This window comes from Mycotypha africana (genome assembly GCF_025528875.1).
Source record: "Mycotypha africana strain NRRL 2978 chromosome Unknown BDF20scaffold_7, whole genome shotgun sequence".
Classification (NCBI taxonomy): domain Eukaryota; kingdom Fungi; phylum Mucoromycota; class Mucoromycetes; order Mucorales; family Mycotyphaceae; genus Mycotypha; species Mycotypha africana.
In genome coordinates, this window is record NW_026515731.1 from 1884380 (window position 1) to 1902632 (window position 18253).

General features: G+C 37.8%; 10 protein-coding genes across 10 annotated transcripts; 5 read left to right on the forward strand and 5 right to left on the reverse strand.

The window, feature by feature from the left end:
• Positions 1-33: 33 nt before the first annotated feature.
• BDF20DRAFT_629219 (P-loop containing nucleoside triphosphate hydrolase protein) lies at positions 34-795 on the forward strand. The gene is made up of 2 exons (XM_053075910.1): positions 34-479; positions 552-795. Exons 1-2 carry the CDS (start codon positions 165-167, stop codon positions 711-713), a joined length of 477 nt encoding a protein of 158 aa, XP_052935250.1. The 5' UTR covers positions 34-164; the 3' UTR covers positions 714-795.
• BDF20DRAFT_629220 (P-loop containing nucleoside triphosphate hydrolase protein) lies at positions 796-2519 on the forward strand. The gene is made up of 2 exons (XM_053075911.1): positions 796-1456; positions 1542-2519. The coding sequence occupies exons 1-2, from the start codon at positions 877-879 to the stop codon at positions 2285-2287; spliced, it is 1326 nt and encodes a 441-aa protein (XP_052935251.1). The 5' UTR covers positions 796-876; the 3' UTR covers positions 2288-2519.
• A 441-nt stretch (positions 2520-2960) lies between these two features.
• Positions 2961-4143, reverse strand: BDF20DRAFT_798008 (velvet factor; the record flags this gene model as incomplete). Its single annotated transcript, XM_053076307.1, has 7 exons — positions 2961-3040; positions 3145-3160; positions 3300-3375; positions 3464-3528; positions 3646-3763; positions 3843-3969; positions 4074-4143. Coding segments are annotated over 7 exons (552 nt in total), but the record flags the coding sequence as incomplete, so codon positions are not given.
• Positions 4144-4588: 445 nt separating this feature from the next.
• BDF20DRAFT_880618 (uncharacterized protein) lies at positions 4589-6188 on the reverse strand (the record flags this gene model as incomplete). The annotated part of the gene is made up of 2 exons (XM_053081632.1): positions 5392-6188; positions 4589-5270 (listed from the first exon to the last, which is right to left on the reverse strand). Coding segments are annotated over exons 1-2 (817 nt in total), but the record flags the coding sequence as incomplete, so codon positions are not given.
• Positions 6189-8288: 2100 nt separating this feature from the next.
• Positions 8289-9740, reverse strand: BDF20DRAFT_945290 (uncharacterized protein; the record flags this gene model as incomplete). Its single annotated transcript, XM_053084840.1, has 2 exons — positions 8289-8823; positions 8894-9740. Coding segments are annotated over 2 exons (990 nt in total), but the record flags the coding sequence as incomplete, so codon positions are not given.
• Positions 9741-10613: 873 nt separating this feature from the next.
• On the reverse strand, positions 10614-12066 carry BDF20DRAFT_880652 (uncharacterized protein). Its single transcript, XM_053081633.1, has 5 exons — positions 11867-12066; positions 11598-11777; positions 11410-11506; positions 11198-11322; positions 10614-11112 (listed from the first exon to the last, which is right to left on the reverse strand). The coding sequence occupies exons 1-5, from the start codon at positions 11968-11970 to the stop codon at positions 11043-11045; spliced, it is 576 nt and encodes a 191-aa protein (XP_052935255.1). The 5' UTR covers positions 11971-12066; the 3' UTR covers positions 10614-11042.
• Positions 12067-12876, forward strand: BDF20DRAFT_880658 (uncharacterized protein). The gene is made up of 2 exons (XM_053081634.1): positions 12067-12187; positions 12261-12876. Exons 1-2 carry the CDS (start codon positions 12148-12150, stop codon positions 12575-12577), a joined length of 357 nt encoding a protein of 118 aa, XP_052935256.1. The 5' UTR covers positions 12067-12147; the 3' UTR covers positions 12578-12876.
• A 19-nt stretch (positions 12877-12895) lies between these two features.
• Positions 12896-13413, forward strand: BDF20DRAFT_914637 (uncharacterized protein; the record flags this gene model as incomplete). The annotated part of the gene is made up of 3 exons (XM_053084212.1): positions 12896-12975; positions 13055-13219; positions 13299-13413. 3 exons carry the CDS (start codon positions 12896-12898, stop codon positions 13411-13413), a joined length of 360 nt encoding a protein of 119 aa, XP_052935257.1.
• Positions 13414-13529: 116 nt separating this feature from the next.
• Positions 13530-15728, reverse strand: BDF20DRAFT_837126 (uncharacterized protein; the record flags this gene model as incomplete). The annotated part of the gene is made up of 2 exons (XM_053079015.1): positions 13530-14647; positions 14786-15728. The coding sequence occupies 2 exons, from the start codon at positions 15726-15728 to the stop codon at positions 13530-13532; spliced, it is 2061 nt and encodes a 686-aa protein (XP_052935258.1).
• Positions 15729-16657: 929 nt separating this feature from the next.
• BDF20DRAFT_630079 (concanavalin A-like lectin/glucanase domain-containing protein) lies at positions 16658-18249 on the forward strand. The gene is made up of 3 exons (XM_053075913.1): positions 16658-16951; positions 17036-17256; positions 17337-18249. The coding sequence occupies exons 1-3, from the start codon at positions 16747-16749 to the stop codon at positions 18051-18053; spliced, it is 1143 nt and encodes a 380-aa protein (XP_052935259.1). The 5' UTR covers positions 16658-16746; the 3' UTR covers positions 18054-18249.
• Positions 18250-18253: the final 4 nt, after the last annotated feature.

Here is an 18253-nt window from a genome sequence, read left to right on the forward strand (position 1 = left end):
ACAATCATTAGAGTAAGCTCGAAATTTAATGAGAACTTAGTAAGCTGACTGTGGACGAAGTTAAAAATAAATGTATACTCTCTATGAAAAAAGTACAATGGTGGGCTGCGATTCAACGTTTATGTAAGCAATGCTTGTGAACCTGAATTTCTTTTTAGGCAATTATGACTGCTGTTGTGACGCTATTTGAATTTGAATCAAAAAGAGAAAAAGGTCAGAATGATTTTTTCTGCCTTCGTCAACTCATCCATCCTTCTACAACTATGACAGATCTTGAATCCTTTGCCTCATTTGATTTTGATCCTCGGTTAGCTAGAGCTGTTGCTCAATTGGAATTTACAAAGCCTACACCCATTCAAGCTCAAGGGATACCTTTAGCACTTGCTGGCAAAGATATCCTTGCTAGAGCTCGTACAGGGAGTGGTAAAACAGCAGCCTATGCTTTACCTATTATACAGAAAATCTTGGCGCAAAAAGAGGTCAGTCATTATAGACAAAGCCAGAGATTGTTTATTTCTAAGCTCACCTTCTAACACAAATTTACGTTATAGTCATCAGATGATACAGCATCCATCAAAGCATTGATTTTAGTACCTACAAGAGAATTAGCCGAACAAGTGACAAATCATATTCAAAAACTTTTGGCTTATGCTAAACAGTTAGTGAAGATTGTGAATTTGGCCAGCCAAATGTCTATTCAATTACAAAGGTAGACAATAGAATAGCTTACCCTCGATTGCGTACAAAGATCAATTTTTCTTAACGATCCATGCTTCCTTTTTCGAATCTGTTTTCAATAGACCCTTGTTAGCAGAAAAACCAGATATCATAGTAGCGACACCTAGCAAAGTACTTACACACCTAGAATCCAATTCGATGTCCCTCACAGACTCACTTCAGTTCTTGGTCATCGATGAAGCGGATCTTGTTCTCAGTTTCGGCTATGAAGACGATCTACGAAAAATTACATCTAAATATCTACCTAAAATATACCAAAGCTTTCTTATGTCAGCCACGTTCACTAACGAAATTGAATCGCTCACTTCTCTCGTGCTTCGAAATCCAGCAATCATAGCATTAGACGATACAAAGGAAGAAATGGAGTCACTCACACAATACGTTGTGCAATGCTCAGAATTCGATAAATTTTTATACACCTTCTTGATGATGAAGTTAAAATTGATCAAGGGCAAAATTTTGGTGTTTGTTAATGATATTGACCGTTGTTACAAACTCAAGTTGTTCTTGGAACAGTTCTCGATAAAGTCCTGTGTATTGAATTCAGAATTGCCGTTGAATTCAAGATATCATATTGTGGAAGAGTTCAATCGTGGTATTTACGATTATTTGATTGCTACGGATGAAACTGAATTGAAAGGCGAAGTTGATAGTGAGGACGAAGAAAGTAAGAACGAAGAAGATGAAGCAGAAGTAGAGGTCGAGGCAGAAGATAAATGTAAGTAATATTCGTTTAGGAAGGAATGTGTATTCAGCATTGACTTTTTTTTCTTTTTTTTTTTTTCCTCCAAATATTTTGGTAGCTCAAAAGAAAAAGAAAAAGAATAAAAAAGCTCAAAAAGATAAAGAATATGGTGTTTCACGTGGTATCGATTTCCAAGGAGTAGCAGCTGTCATAAATTTTGATTTCCCTAGTTCCTCTAAAGCTTATACACATCGTATCGGACGTACAGCTAGAGGTGGTCAACGTGGCATGAGTTTATCGTTCGTTGTGCCGAAAGATCTGATGGAAGAAAAGAACAAAGACGTGGCCAGAGGCCGACATGTTTGTGACGATGCTGTCTATGACAGAGTTAAAAAGCAACAAGAAGCAAAAGGAGGTGAATTGAAGCCGTACAGTTTTGACAGCAAGAATGTCTCAGGCTTCCGATATCGTGTGCAGGATGCTTTAAAGGCTGTCAATAAAGTGGCGATCAAAGAAGCACGAATCAAAGAAATCAAACGTGAAATTTTCAATTCTGAAAAATTGAAGGCACATTTCGAAGATAAACCTAAGGATTTAGAGTTTTTACGACACGATCATGCTTTACAACCAGCAAAGGTACAACAACATATGAAACATATTCCATCTTATCTAATGCCGCACATCTCTATGCCAACCGCTATGGCCCATAACAATACCGAACCAATGGACGTCAGCCTGAAATCACAAAAGCGTAAACGAGGAGGAGCGTTCAAGAAGGGTCCAAATAAGGTAAGACTTTGGACACTGTTTTTAGTTTTCATAGGTAGATGGCCTACTAACTTGGTTTTTTTTTCTAACAATTGAAGAAACGTAAGGATCCGTTGAAGGTTGTTCGCAGGAAGTAGTTATTGCTATTATACTTTAGTATTTCATGAAAATAGAATAAATAGGAAACATAGATTATGCCAAAGAGTTAGTGATGTTTGATTAGAGAGAATGGGACAAGAGTAAAATAAATAAAAAACGGGCTGCTGAATAAATATTAGAATAAATAATGGGAGAGGGTTGTTTCTTATGAAATCTAATCTGGCGATAAGACATCTGAAATTGAGATTCGCTTATATTTCGGCGTTCGGCTACTGTTAGTACTATTGTGACTGTTACTAGCGCTATTCGCATCACTGTTATTGCTGCCGTTACTTTCCTTGCTATAATTAGTATCGCTATGCTTGAACTCACGACGACTATGATCAGGTGTGGCCGTGTTATTATTCAAGGTCAAAGTGCTGCTGTTGTGATTGTTGCAGTCGCTGGTGTGATAAACGCTCTCAATCTTTGGGAGGTGGTGATCTGATCGAGTGGTTGATGATGACGGCGATGATACATCGGACTTTATCGGGGTTGCTGATGGTGTTCCATGTACAGAGGTGGATACAGATGGCAAATAATGGGATGGATATGCATTCGACGGGGTTATACCACCTACTTTTGTATGTCTTATAAACGATGGATGATCTTGCGAATATACGGCGTTTGATATACGTTTGTAGGGTGAATCGTTTCGTATCGGGATTTTGATGCCTTGCTTTGAAAAACATCTAGAAAGTGAAGTTGATTCTATAAAAGGGAATAAGCTTAATATGGAACTGACAGAGAAACATCATAGAAGGAAGCGGAATGTTAAAGAATAACAATCATGAAAAAAATAAAATGAAAATTACCGGTCAATCCAGGAAACTGTCATGATTTGTTTCAATCGAAAAGTTTGTTTCAAAGCAGTTTGGTGTGGGATCAAGGTGATGCAATATAAAAGAGATTAATGAATGAAGAGCGTTGGCCATCATTTTGAGTTAAGTCATTGGATGATCGTTATTACCTTCTTGGCGGGATAGACTTGAAAAGTAGATGAAAAAACGGTTTGTTGGATCTGCGTCGTCTTCCTTAGTGGTTCACTAAAGGTCAAAGTTAGTTGCAAAGGCACAAGAAAACCAATATCAGAGGATCCTATTACGAACTAAAGCGAAGATATAGAAGACTTACCCAAAAGCTAGGTCAATAAAAACAAATTTCAACGTAAAAATGCCTTCTGTTCTAACAGACAAATCCTGGAATATGAAATACGTGCCAAGTTTATTTTCTTCATTGTACAAATGATATGCATTGGAGACTGACGAGCCTATTAAATTACGAACGTATTCTGGCTTAGTATTGGATAACACGACATTGTCGTTGTGCTGCTGTTGATTCGTTGACCATGGTGTATAGACTAACGTTCTATTTTCTGTCATATCCTCGTTATACAGTTCGCACTGAACCAGGAATAAAACAGAATCTTCTGGTCTAACGGTATTAGAGAATCCGTGAGTTTAATCCATGAAATAATGTTATGTCATACGTTAATGAATGAAAGCAAACTTACTTCAAATCAATTGCTTCACCAAAAGAATTCTTTGCTGTTAGTTGTAATATTGGAGGCGGATCGATTGGTCGTCGGTCTTTTTCACCAAATCCACAGCATCTTGCTCGAATAGGATTTTGTACAACAGCTAGTATTATAATTTATGTATTTTTTTTTTTTTTTTTTGAAAAAAGTCTAATCAATTTTGATAATACAGAAATTTTTTTGTTATTTGCTGGAATGTCGCTTTACACAAAGAATATTTTCGATCGAGTTGGCTTGGCTTTGATAATTTGAAAGGCGGCGGTATATCATGGTTCATAATTAGCAGTTTTACAGGTTCTCGTATTTGAAGAATCAATTACAAATTTTATGAAATTGTTGAGAATGTATAAAGCTCAATACAAATAAATCTAAGGTAATCGTCTGAAATCCGTTTTAAAGGAAAAGGAGCAGAAGAAGAGGTGTTCAATCTAGATTCAGTCAGACGCTTTTAAGATGAAGGAATAGTAGTCTAAAATAACAAAAAATTCGGAAAAAAGTGAAAGAGAAAGCAAATCAAAAAAATTAAAAAAAAAAAAAGAGGGAAAAGAAGAGACGTTGAAAAAAAAATGGATTTTGTCGCTTTATTAGGTCATCTTTTAGTTTCTTTTTCTATTTTCTTTTCTTTTTCCTTTTGGTCGGCCGGCCGACGTACTTTTTTTTTTTTTTTTTTTTTTTTTCCTTTCTTTCCTTTTTCAATCAAAGCCAGAAAAAAAAAAAAAAAAAAAAAAAAAAAAAAAAAAAAAAAGGCCCTGCATTCACCAGGCATTCCCGTAATAAGCCCAAAAGCCTTTTATAAACATATTTTTTTATTTGGTGAAAATTTAAAAGATTCGTTTTTTAAATTTTGAATAAGTTCCTTTGATGAAAGGAGATACAGCCCTTTCTTTCTCTTGATTCTTTGAATATTTTATAAAAATGAGATTTCACAAGGAATGAAAAGATACAAAAAAAAGGAAACAAAGATAAAGTTACAGTCAAATCGATTAAGGGATAATGGAAAGATCTGAGAACATTAGAAATTATTCGATGAGTATAGTAGATAGTATATGCATACATAGAGTTATAAAAAAAAAAAAAGTAATCGTTGTTAAGGTAATAGTGTTAGGGATCTATGCTAACCAAACCGAATTGGTAGGGTGCACCGAACTGGCATTGCTGGCATTGCTATGTTTACTTATAATACTCAAGCTATCCTCCTTGTCCCCCTTCTCCTTTTCCGTTATGTGTAAATCATTTGAAGAACGCGTCGAACTTGCGGCAGTGGTTGGCGGTGATGAGGGTGCAGTGGTTTGTCCATCAACGACAATCACTGGCGGTGGGATAACCATGTTGGGCGCTGATGCTTGTCCAACAGAGTCTCCTTCCAACCCCATCTGACGCAGTGTTTGAGATAAAGTGCCCATCCTGCAGCAACAATACATTCGATGTCGCATATTTGACGGATCATAGGAAATGAAAGGAATTATAAACAAATAAGCACAAGTACATCTTCCCATTTAACCCTAAATATTCCTTTTTTAGTTACCTTGCGTAAAACATTTGTAATTTCAATCGCGTCGATTCCTGAAATAGATCAGATAATGTGCGGCCATTGTAATAACCTTGTCTAATGTTACGTATAAAAGTATAGAATTCACAAACAGAGACCAATCTGTCACGACAATAACGATCTATACATGCCCAATCGTCTAGTATGGAAATACGGAATCGATAAGGCAAATCATTTTCTGTCATATAACCGCATGCTTGACATTCTATCGATGGTTGATGATGGGCACCATTATTATTGCTGCTGATGGATGCAGTACTACTGCTACTCGTTAATGAACCTGTACTGAGATATTCCCAAAGCATGTGTTTAGTTGCTGAGTTTCTTAACGGTGTCTCAACCGCCTTCTTTGCCTGTTCTTTTGAAAAACCATAAGGCGTTTTTTCAATGAAGCACGCATTCATCAGAATAGCATCTACTAACTTTTTAGGAGAAAGTCTTGAATTTGGTCCAAATCGTAGACACGGCTCGACATCTTCTGATAACGAATTTTTCATATACATATTTGAAGAATGCAACTTTCGAAGAGCTATCGTTTCTCCCGTCTTGACAAAATCAATAAACTCTTGACAAACGGAAGGATCCGTTGTGTTGGCTACAATCTCATCGCTTAATCTTTGGCGTGTAAAAAGACCAAGCAGATCACGAGCAGCACGGTTCTCTTGAGCATCTAAAATATCCCCCTCGTCGTCATCCGTCAATGAAAGCTTTTCCCCTGGCAGAGAATCCACACTGCTACTCAAAGCACTACCACCACCACCACCACCACCACCACCACCACCGCTGCTTCTTTTGCTCCTCTTCTGTTGTTCTTCCATTAAACCCATCATCTCTTTCAATTCTTTCAACTGCAGTTCTTCTGTTTCCATTTGCTCGCGACATAGTTTCAACTCTTGCTTCAAACGCTTATACTTTACTTCTAATTCAAATTTGGCCTTCTTCTCTGAAGATACCATTTTGTTCGCCTCTTCAAATAGTTTTTGTGAAAGCTCCTCCAATTCATTTTCAACCTCTGTTTTCGCTTGGTATGCCTTTTCGGCTTTTTCCTGACTGTCTTTATATTTTCCTTCCAACGACTTCAGATCTCTCTCTAAAGAACCATAGGCGGTCTTTAATTGCTTCAAATTGTCATTGGCAGTCTCACTGGCCTCCTTTAATTGATGAATCTCTTTTGCGCATTTTTTTGAATTCAATTTCTCAGTTGAAAGCAAGAATTGTAGTTTGTCTATTTCATTTCGTTTTCGTTCTCTATCTTTCTGTATATCAGATACAATGGGTATAATTTCGTCGCATAATGCACAATGTTCGGACTCTTTCGAAACAAAAATATGATGGCATGGACAAACGGGCTGTCTTGTACTTATTGTTGACGGAGCAGTAGTAGGAGCAGTGGACTCTCTTTTGCTTTTGTTATCATTGTTATTCAAAATCGAGGACGATGGGGTAGGAGTTATCGGTAAGCTACTGTTGGAACTGTTCCGATGATTGCTAATCCTAGCAGGTCGGGGCGAAGCAGGCGCAGAACTCTCCATCATCGTTTGGAGATGTGAATATAAGTTGGCAATGTCTTTTGTTGTGACTGACTTATCGTTAGCATTAGGAGACCCCTCATTCTTGGATGCTATTGCTGTATTTGAGGACATGAAAGGCTGTTAGAGAAGGGTAATACAGAGAAAGGGAATGTGGAGTTTGTTGGACTGAAGGAAAGGGTTGGATGATTTTACACAACCAGAAAACTCATATATCTGGTTTTCTGTCAAAGATCTATCCAATCAAAGCTTGCTTAGGAACCTTTTTTGGAACTCTGAAAAGCTATGGTTTCTCATCCACATTTTGGGGGAACTCTTGTAGTCTGCTCTCAATGGGTCAAAGAAGACTAATACTTTTTTGTTCGCGGAAAATGTCTTGATCAATAAACTCAATCAAGAATTGTTACCTACGTTTTTAGTGACGTTATGCGACTCGAATAAAGTTTTCTTGATTTTGATGCTGTATCTCTTCCCTTGATTGACAAAGAAAGAATTTCTCTTATCCAATCATGGGTAGTTTGACAGAGAGATCAAGTTTTTTGGAAGAAAAGGAGCTCACTATCTGGTGGAGCATGCCATTTTTTAAGGGTAATATGCCTTTTGATTGTACAGTTCGCGAGGAGGGTCTTGTGATTTGAACAAAATGCAAACTTTAACTTTTCCAACAACTGCACGTTTAAATTAGTCAACATGAAAGCTTTCCTTCATTTTTCAGTCCTCAAACATTGCCTCCATAAGTCGGTAGTATTGACAAAGTGATATAATCTGTCGCAAGGAGGTAATATTATGTCGGTTGCTCTTATTGGACTCACTGCGCTCAAGACCTTCTGTAATAAGCCTTTTTTTCGTGGGTAGAGACGCCTCGGATCATGTGTAAAACGGCTCATCATGTGTCCAAGAAAATACCAAGTACCATATCCAGGTGAATACTGTTATTTTCCAGGGAGATCCAATGACACCTATTAGTTGTCATATTTTCTAAACCTTACGACCTATTGTAGCGCTTTCAATTTCCAATTTGTTTGAAGTATCTCTCGCAAAATCCTCATGTCTCATAGCTTCAATCCCTGAAGAAAGGTTGACTGATCCAAAAATAGATAGGCTGCATTTCCGGTCAATAAAAACTTTGATATTATACTTCATAAGTCAAAAAAGTCGAGCTCACATATTTCTGGCCATTTTGATACAGAATCCGATAAAATCTGATATCTTTATATAATTAGCATTATTTGGTGAGTGTGTACAATTCTACTGTCGCATACATCAATATCAAGGAGTTCTTTCACGTTTGATGTGATTATTGCTAACGACGAACAGTTTGTAATGTTGTCACTGTTTGTTTTCAAGATGAACTCGCCTCAAAAGCATCAAAGCAGACTGTTATATGCCTCGTAAACGACTTCAATGTTCGCAAAGTCTAGGCACTTATCGCCCGCTTCTAAAAAAAGAAAAGAAGCTAAGCCCTTGTACCAACTATTACGTACTACACTGTTATTGAGCATAAAATATCCAATGAATTTTTAATGTCAACCCATTAGCTTACTGAAGGCTTTTTGTTGGCTCCTTCATGTGAGCTATCTGTAGAATGAGTATAATATCCATTTGATGGTATATTGTATTAGCTGCATGTATCGGAGAAAAAAAAAGAAGAATTATGTATAAAATAGGCGTCTATATATGACAAGTGAATATGTACAGAAAGATGATGCTTATTATCTTGAATAGTTGATAATGAATCAGTTTTGATAGAGATAAGGATTGTTTGCGGCTGGAGGTGTCAATAGTTTTGCAAGATTTGAAGGGATCTGGCCTTCAGGATATCTCCATTCTGGATGATGATACAGCTGTAAAGTATTACTGGCATACCATTTGGGTAAATCTAATATAACAAACAATTCGTTGGCAACGGATCACTATCTTAAACGATCAGAGTCGTATCATTGCCTTACCGATAGAACTAGGGTGATTCAGCTTCTTTTGCAAATCTAAACTCATTAATTCTGATCGACAAGATTTATCACGATGAATTTGTAAACCATGGTAAAAGCTGGGCATCATTGTACATTTTTTACCACTACGGTAGGCAAGATAAGTTAAAGCAGCTTGATCTTGACGATGGTTCTTTCGCGATGAGCCTGGTGGTGCAATACAGTTTTTATTCAAGCCACATTCGTACCAAGGTGTGATCAATTCGTCCATAATAGTGCTGTTATTCGTATCGAAACCCAAAGCAGCTCCGTTACAGTTGTGGTTTTTACTATATTTTACTTTGGCCGTAGCTGCATCCTCACCGTAATACTCAAAAAGTCCTGGGTGAGTCCATGCAGTCATGGTTTTGGACGATCGAGGGGACCAAAATCCGCCTTGTTGATGAATAATGTGTGGAATGTTGCGAATAAAGTCAGCGGTAATAATGTTACCAGCATCCAACCAAACTAAAAGCCCATTGGATTGTTGTGTGTATTTTTTACTGGCCTCGTGAACAATACCGGTCTTCCAGGCATATTCACCAGCATTGATAGCAACATCCCAGAATCGAGGGTATTTAAAATAATCAAATAATTCCAAGTCATCAATCAACCCGTTTTCTAGAAAACTGTCAAGCACAGGTAGTTGGGTACGATTCATGCCGATATTATAAAGAACGACGCGCGGAAATTCGTGTGGTTCGAGCTCTTCACGCAACGCATACAATGAATAAAGAAAGTTTTCAAGCGAACATAAATGGTTGGCACTGGACGCTGTGACAATAGTGAAAGGATATTGTGTTGGTTTAGGCGAAACGGGATGGGTGACGACAATTTTCTTCGGGTCTATTGTGGCTGAAGTGTCTGTGAGTTCATATAAAGTATCTGTGAACAATGACTGCTGTGTCTCGTCGAGGATAAGTTGATTATTCACTATTGTTTCGCAGTTATTTGTGCAGGTCTTCACTAATTATATCAGAGAATGTTAGTGAATGACTTCGAGAGCTAGGATTGAACAGAGCTTACCTGACGTTGTAGTAGTTGTTGTGTAAACGATCCTTATCTTCACTGTCGATAGGCAAAAAAAGGCAATAAAAAAAATGATAATGACAGGTACACTCATGATATTCTTCATTGTAAATAAAGATTTGTATTTGGATGAAGAAGCCGTCGAAGATAATGATTTACAGAAACGAGGATTTGACATTTCTGATACAAGAAGGATGAGACAACCGTTGCTGAAGACCTGAAAAGAAGAACAAAAACGTCGTACGGTGGCAAAATTAGTACGTATTTTATACTATTTCTGTTGCAAAATGAGATCCGGTCAATTCGGGGATGAGAGACCAACCTCAGTTCTTCTTGCAAGTGGACTAGAAGCCTTTGTATCACGTAGAATATTATGTATTTTTTGTTTTAGGGAAGCAAAGGAATGTGTAACATTAGTTCTCAATAACAACAAGTTACTAATTATAAATAGCTTCAATATGTCACTTACTTTCATTGTCAAAGCAAGACAAGTATTTCGCAGCGCTGAGCGTATTGTACGCATCGAAACACTCTATGAATGAAAGTATTGGAACTTAAAAAGATGCATGTGGCATTCTTATAATGATGAAGGCTGAAAAATCATTTACTTACTCTTAGGCAGTAATTTCAGCCAAGCCCTTTTTGCATTTTTCCTTTTTTTCTTTGCCTCAATTTTTTTTTTTTTTTTTTTTTTTTGGATGTGTGGGTTGTCCATGAGAACATCACCTTATCAAAGTTGTTCCAACCATCATTTAATCCTGTACATTTGCTGTTAAGGCTGCAACGAAGCAAGACGAAATGACCTCACTCAACGATCTATGGTGTCACAAAATAGGCCAATAGATCTTTTTTTGCCCGATGTTTACAAAGTTGCTGTCAAATTTGGACTTTTTAACTAACAGTTATCAACAAACAGTGCTAGGGCCTCTACTGGCAATCTCATACACATTATATAATAAAACTATGATATTTTTGTTTATACTTAATTTATTAAGATAGCAATCTCACGATGATCCTTTTTCTTTTCTCCAAGGCCTTAGAATGGCTATATGGAACCTGGCTCTTTCTGAACGAGCAGCACATTATAAGAGCTCCGTCTTCCTTATTTGATAATGGTAACTGGGCATTTGCATTGGTGTAAACAATAATCACTAACGGAACCTAACACTAGTCTGCAGCATCAATTGAGGCGAATTAGTTTTTTGTCCCTTCCCCTCCCCCCCCCCCTTGAATGATCGTTTCGCGTGGATAACTTACTTTTGTATGCTTTCTTTATTGGATGATCCCATAATCAACAGATCTGGAGGATTATTGTTAACATATTCCTCGATAATATACTTTGCATCTTTTTCATCTTTTCTGACAATGACTTTTGCTGACCCCTATATTCCATGCGTTTCCATGAAAACAGTATACTGCTTAATTCTATGATTGAATGAAAATTTATAAAAGAACACTGTAGAACTTACAGTTTGTTGATATTTCGCCAAATATTCTTCCAGTTTATTAATCGCTTTTTTCGCATCTTCTTCAATATCAAGATTGTTCATTCTATCCAAGCGGCCACTATTTGTAGAGAGCATTATGAGCAGCGTTCATAAAACAGAATACGTGTAACATACATCGTTCAGCTGTGGCGCAGAAATGCAAAACGTACATGAATGGAAACGTTGACAATCCTGGTGGATTAAGTCCAATAGCATAAAGTATGTTCAATTGATACGGTACGCTTAATTTAGCACAAAAATCAATTGCGTAGTTGATAGCTTTTAACGAAATAGGAGAGTCGTCTGCTGCTATTATAATATGATAGGTTGATACTGTTGTATGATTATTACTGCAGAGGAAAAACGTTACTTCAATTTGTCAATCCCCACTTCGTTTGTGTATGTCTTGATATGAGCGAAAAATAGACATGATAAATACCTCATCGTTAGAAGAAACAAGTAAGAATTTAGAGAAAGAAGTGAACTTTCTGTTCTTTCCCAACAAAAAATGTTGGCAATAAGGGAAATCAGCCCATGCTTCATGCGGGTCAGGTACAGGAGCTTTTTCCGCCAATTGTATCCGGGGAAAAATCAGTAAAATGGCGCTTTCGTGAGCGACCCTTCCCTTTCAAGCGTCAATTGTCTCCATGATGCTGCAATACCATTTAGCCTTTTCCTTCCTTTTTCTTCTAATTCACTCTCCCCATAGTATCACGCATAATGTATATCTTCCTTTTACTGTTTATATTAATAGTTATTGGTACGTAATGCAAATCATAAAAAATGTAGCATCCAACTGTGTTAAGCTTATTTGTTCCATATAAAATGCTTAGCTTGTTGGATTTGTCGGAAAAGAATAAGAACAGTAATATCTTCTGGAGCAAATAAACTCAACCGCTTGTTGGGATACCACCTGTTGCCGACTCATGCTGGATCATTTGAAGATGATATTGAAGATGGTCTCACCAGTACGAATTTCGATCTGAATGTCAACATTAACGAGGAAGACAGTAGAGCTGGTCTCAAGGATAAAGAAGAAATTATGAGAATTATGCGAAAACAGAAGGTTTCTTTCGACGAAGCTCGGCTGATTCGACAACAAAGATTATTGAAGAAGAATGTAAGATTACAAAAGAGTGTGTTTAGCTAAGACATTGAAAAATAATGATCCTGTTGCCATTGTTGTAGAACATCGATCCTGCTACCGGTTTACCAAACGATCCTAAATTTGTACAATTTTGAGCCGCTATACAATTTAAACAATTATTTATTCACTATTCCATTTTGATGGTCTCTTGACCCTGTTTGCTGGTTTTTCTAGGCAATGAATCATACCACACTCACAGGTTATCCTTTTTTAAGCTTTCTGAACTGTTCAATTAAACAGCAGCAGCGAAGCTTTTTTTTTGTTTTTTTTCCAGTCTAGACAACTTTTTTTTTTTCGTTTTACGTTTTGACATGCGACACAATGAGTACAGCACAAATAAGTAAACCTTGGTTCAAACATTTCAAACAGATCGATGATTGGCAATACTTAAAAGTGGCAGTGTATGTTTCAAGTTCTTTTATGAGGACATCAAGATGTTCCAATTGACTTAGTGAATTTCTTCAACTGTCTGCGTGATAGTTGGTCTGACGAAGATTTAGACGTCAAGATCACAGAGCTTTCTTTCCGCATGAGTATTCAACAAGCGCTTCAAAGTGTTTTTGGTGCATCAGGCACATCCTGTTATATCAACGTGTTGGATTGGAATCCTTATAAAAACCAAGGAATCATCAAAGTGAAGCAGAGGTAAAAGAAACAGTGGCAATATCACTTCACAGTAAATAACCTTAACTCGTACCTCCCTTGCGTTCCTTCTTCTCAACAGTGAGTTAGTCACTGTTTGGTCAGCTATGTTAAACCATCAATTTTCGATCAGTAGCAAAGTATGCACATTCGATATCCTAGCGTCATCAGCACACCTTATCAGTTTAGCTGGATAAAATTAATACCACATGCTTTTTATATATAATAATGTATTGAACGACTAGCAACTTAGAACTTTGTAAATAGTAAACCATTATCGCTTGAACCGTAATAAATTAAGAATAGCCGGTCCTTAATCCCATCCTGTCATGGTAACCTCTGCTGTATGAACCCATTTGTTTCCGGTCTCCTTCAAATTAGATACTGCTTCGCTAGCCTCCTCGTTTCCTTTGTTGGTTGGGATTATCCAGCTAGAACCTGTTTCTGCAGAAGGTGCGGCCGCCACAGCATTATCTGAATTGCTTGTAATCCATCCATTCTTCGTGATATCTTCTTCTTTGAACTTGCCTATATCTTCTTTTAAAGTTGTTTCCCTCTTTCCAGCTTCATCATCTGTAGCGCTGCTGTCGTCTTGTTCAGCAGCAGTAAACGATGTTGGAAGGTTGTTGCTCGTGTTTATAGTAGAAGATGAAGGAGACACAGAAATATGCTGTGCAAATAACTTTTCTGAACATTTTCTCAAATTAGCTACCCATTCTTCCATCTCTTTCATTGATTTTGCTCGCAGTGTCCACGTCTTTCTATCTTGGTAATGGTGATTCCACCTGGATTTGGTAGTTGCTTTCCATTGCTTGTTTGTCAAAGATAAGGTGTTCGTCATAGCAGGTTTCGCTGATATCATTTTTGGCTGCAATTGAAACATTAAGGATTGATGGTGGGGGTTGGTGAATGTAGATATAATGATGACCGTGTAATGAGGAACGTAAATAGTAGCATCAGGGTTGGATGGATAGTTTTCGGACCGTTGATATTCGTGGAGGAAGCCTGCAGCGGTCAGTACATAAATGCAATCCAACCAGCGGGTTGTAAACAAAGCACGCGACTTGCCATCCATACGTGTAGCAAGTATTGGTTGCAAGAGAGGATGGGCCAGTTGGATTTGATCGGGATGACGAAAAGAGGCCTTATCCGATATAATGTTGTAATGTTGTGGAGTGACATCGATGCTGCTCTGACGGTCGAGTTCTCCTCCTTCATGATGGCTTCCTTTACGCTTATGGCTACTGTTCCAAAGTTCAGTAATGTAGATAAGTCCATTATCTTGTCGTAAGGCATAGAGTTGCTGTGTCAAACGTTCGAATTCAGAAATGAAATGTTGTTCGGCTGCCCATGTTTCTTGTTGAACACGTAAGACGGTTTCATGAATTTTATTCTCTTGTCGATAAACCTTCACTAATTGATCCACAACACCTAATAAAGTAGAGGGACATATATATACATATAGATATAGAAAAGGAGGTCGACAAAAGGGAGTATTAGAATCAGTGTGCTGCGTGTCGCGCGCACCCAACGGCTCGTTTTGCTCTGGTCGTTATGTAATTTGATTACCTGCATTCATTAGCCATGGATCTTGCCTTGTATGTCCGTAATAGGGGTGTTCTTCAAAAAACAAAATTTGTTGATTTAGCGCCTTTATCCGTTTGGCTGCTTCATACTTCAACTTTGTCAAGGTCTTCAGTGACAATCGGTCATCTTTGCTGATGCATTTCATCATCCATTTAAGTTCTCTATTTATATTCTCGAATGTAGGAATGGCCTGGCTCTTCAAATAGGCAGCAAATTGCACATGATCCTCTGAAGCCTTGTTATGATAATGTTTCCATGCTTCAATGATGCTATTCACATGCTCCCCTCGTCCAGTATGCATGGAACACATACTGCTGTCGTCGCTGATTTTGTGTGCGCTTGACATAAAAGACGTGCTTTTTTTTCGGTTCCCCTCAGAAGAAGGAAGTGACATACGATTCGATGAAGCGTCCAAAGAGGAAGCGTTGGATAAGCCAGTTCTGACTGATTCTACTCCTGAAGTATGGTAAACCTTTGAGACTTGCTGTTCCATATCTGCCAACATTTTAAAGTAATCTAATAAATGCTTGGAAAGCTGCTGGCAGGTAGTCAACCGTTCAATCAATTGCTGGACTGGCTTAATAGCGTTAGGACTATTCTGAGTAGCATTGACAAAAAACGCCTCTAATGTGTCAGCTTGTTGTTGATGTTGTTGCTCCCCTAGGGAACTCATGGAGGGTATAGGTTGAACTTTTTTCGTAGCGAATATCCTGTCAAGCACAAGATTTCTTTTTGGTAGGTCAAATGCAAATTCTGGAGGTGGCTCTAGATTTTTCTGTTGTGTTTCTGCTACGGCAGCCATACTAGAATCGTGTTGGTCAGTAGAATAAGCCAGAGTTGAAGCCAAGTTCAATGTAGAAATCGACGGATAAAGCTTCTTAAGTGAGGTATACGGTGACTTTTGTACACCTGGACTGGTGGCCATATTAATAGTAGATGATATAAAACTACTCATTGATGTTCAAAGAGCAAATAACAGGAGCAAAAGTGAATCTCAAAGGAGGCCTATAACAACCGTGGTGGTAATATACTCTTAAATCACATATTTTTGCAAAGATATTAATGTATAAAAGATATTAAGAGTATTAGAAAAATTTTAAATTCACCAGGCCATCTCGACAAAGACCGAGCGAGGCTTGATTAATATGAAGAAGATTTAAGAAATCTATTAACTGTTGACCGCTCACTATTGGAGAAAAAAAAAAAAAAAAGAGAACTAAACATTGTGTTGGTATATTAAAGAAGTTGATAAAGCCAAAAAAAATAAAAAGAACATGCATAAAAGTAACCTTGAGTTTCGTTTCAGAAGATGATGGTAAGACAATTGTATTTTATTCAGTTATTAATGAGCTTCTTCTCTAGGCTTCTGATACTCACGGAAAAAGTTATAGCATATGTCAGGGCCTCTATCATTTATCATACTTTTTTTGTCAGAAAACTCGTTAATACTCTACTCATAGGACACTATACCTACAAAGTCGAATCAGACGGTAGGAGTGACAATCTGTTCCAACGACTGGCTATAGAATTAAGCTTAGCGTATTGTTAAACTTAATGGATAAGTCACTAAGTGATTTGCATAGTGCGCACTGAAAACAGAGCAGGGTAGTCTGACTTGTGGGTACAACCATTGACAAAATTCATGCCAATGAAGTCAGCCTTGTTAAATTTTCCGCTGCTTTTCTGAGAATTTTTTATATCGGGGTCTTCCCTAATGCCTTTATTTGCAAACGCAAGACACACTGCAGTATCCGAGTTTTCCATTTACGGCAAAAAATCTGACGTATTTTTCGACTCTGCTTTGTTCTTATTCTCTCTCTCTCTTCCTTTCCTAGCTCTCTTCCGTATCCGTTCCATTACACCGTTCTACACTCTAATTGTGCAATTCAGAAAGTAAACATCAAGATTCGAGATTTTATATTGGACAAAACAAAAGTGTTTCGATGCACTCGGCATATACGTGGATATTTGCGACAGGAATCATTGTATTTTTTGTTGTCCTTGTGATATTGTTATTCTTTACAAGATCACCTATCGAGTTACCGCTTTCCTTCAACGGAGATTTAGAAGATCTGCTGCTTTCTGATGCAGAAGAAGATATTGTAAACTTATCAGAAGATGCAAGGCTTAGTTACGAAAGCGCAAGAAGTAAAGCTGACTGTTTCATAAGAAATGAAAATAAAGAGGCAGCAATTTTTTAACTTTTTTAACATGACATTTTTTACTCAACAGCTTGGCAAGAACATCACCCGCCTAACAGCATTCCTACTGACATTACTCCACCGCAATATATAAGTATTCAGGAAAAGGGGGTCTCAGCATTTGAGTTTGAATGGGATTTGGAAGCCAATTGCTTTGTCGCCGGTCGAACAGAAATACAGTTTATGGAAGGCGAAAATTGCGTACAGACGAACTTGCCTTTACCAAGGAACCAAGAAGTGTATTACTGGGAGGTAAAGCAAACAAAAGAATTTGTCTCTCGAACTAATAATAGTCAACTGAATAGGGTGTTAACTGAAAATTGTATTTTTAGGCGAAAATGTTTGACAAACCTGAATCAACAGTTGTATCCGTAGGTGTTGCGACGAAGCCATATCCCAGCTGGAGATTGCCTGGTTGGAATCGATTTTCTATTGGGTACTTCTCGAGCAATGGGAACAAGTATTTTAGCTCACCTTTCAATAATAAGCACTATGGCTTACCGTACAAACATGGTGATGTTATTGGTGTCGGCTATAGACATCGGACAGGATCCATTTTTTTTACGAGGAATGGTCGAAAATTAGAAGAAGCCTATACAGGTTTAAGATGGAACCTGTTCCCCACCATTGGTGCGAATGGGCCTTGTCAGATACACGTGAATTTGGGTCAGGCAGGCTTTGTATTTGTGGAAGCCAATGTTAAAAAATGGGGATTGGCTCCATCGCAAGGCACGTTATCACCACCACCTGCTTACGGAATTGAGCGTGATACAGTATTATTGGCAATGGGATCACAACCAAGCCTTCAAGATCAACACTGCGATAGAAATCTGCAGCAACAGCAGGAATCACCGGATAACTCCACATTAACCCGACCGTATGCCGCTTTGATTGATATGAATGGTGCAAGAGTGCCACATGTTCCTCGTCGGCCACCATCTTATAACGAGCATCATCATCCAAATGAACAAACGAACAACAGTGGCCCTACCGAGAATGGTAACAGTAGTAGCAGTAGCAGTAGTAGTAATAACAGAAATGATAGTTAATTCATCCGTCATCATACCATCATCGTCATCTTCATCGTCATCTTCATCATCCAATATGAGCCCATCATCACCTCTCGCTTTCAATGATGAGCCCAACTTATAACCCATTTTTCGAATTCCCCTTGTCCCCTCTCGTTTCACGAATTTTGAATATCGTCAGATTCACTGAAAGATTTTATTTTATTTTTTTCTTTAATAAT

Coding starts and splice junctions, on each gene's coding strand:
- BDF20DRAFT_629219 (XM_053075910.1), top strand. CDS start 165: ATGACTGCTGTTGTGACGCTATTTGAATTTGAATCAAAAAGAGAAAAA. Junction 480..551: donor AAATCTTGGCGCAAAAAGAG/GTCAGTCATTAT, acceptor TTTACGTTATAG/TCATCAGATGATACAGCATC.
- BDF20DRAFT_629220 (XM_053075911.1), top strand. CDS start 877: ATGTCCCTCACAGACTCACTTCAGTTCTTGGTCATCGATGAAGCGGAT. Junction 1,457..1,541: donor GGTCGAGGCAGAAGATAAAT/GTAAGTAATATT, acceptor ATATTTTGGTAG/CTCAAAAGAAAAAGAAAAAG.
- BDF20DRAFT_880652 (XM_053081633.1), bottom strand. CDS start 11,970: ATGAAGCATGGGCTGATTTCCCTTATTGCCAACATTTTTTGTTGGGAA. Junction 11,507..11,597: donor TTGTCAACGTTTCCATTCAT/GTACGTTTTGCA, acceptor CTCTACAAATAG/TGGCCGCTTGGATAGAATGA. Junction 11,323..11,409: donor TGGCGAAATATCAACAAACT/GTAAGTTCTACA, acceptor CATGGAATATAG/GGGTCAGCAAAAGTCATTGT.
- BDF20DRAFT_880658 (XM_053081634.1), top strand. CDS start 12,148: ATGTATATCTTCCTTTTACTGTTTATATTAATAGTTATTG. Junction 12,188..12,260: donor GTTTATATTAATAGTTATTG/GTACGTAATGCA, acceptor TAAAATGCTTAG/CTTGTTGGATTTGTCGGAAA.
- BDF20DRAFT_630079 (XM_053075913.1), top strand. CDS start 16,747: ATGCACTCGGCATATACGTGGATATTTGCGACAGGAATCATTGTATTT. Junction 16,952..17,035: donor TAGTTACGAAAGCGCAAGAA/GTAAAGCTGACT, acceptor TTTACTCAACAG/CTTGGCAAGAACATCACCCG. Junction 17,257..17,336: donor AAGAAGTGTATTACTGGGAG/GTAAAGCAAACA, acceptor TTGTATTTTTAG/GCGAAAATGTTTGACAAACC.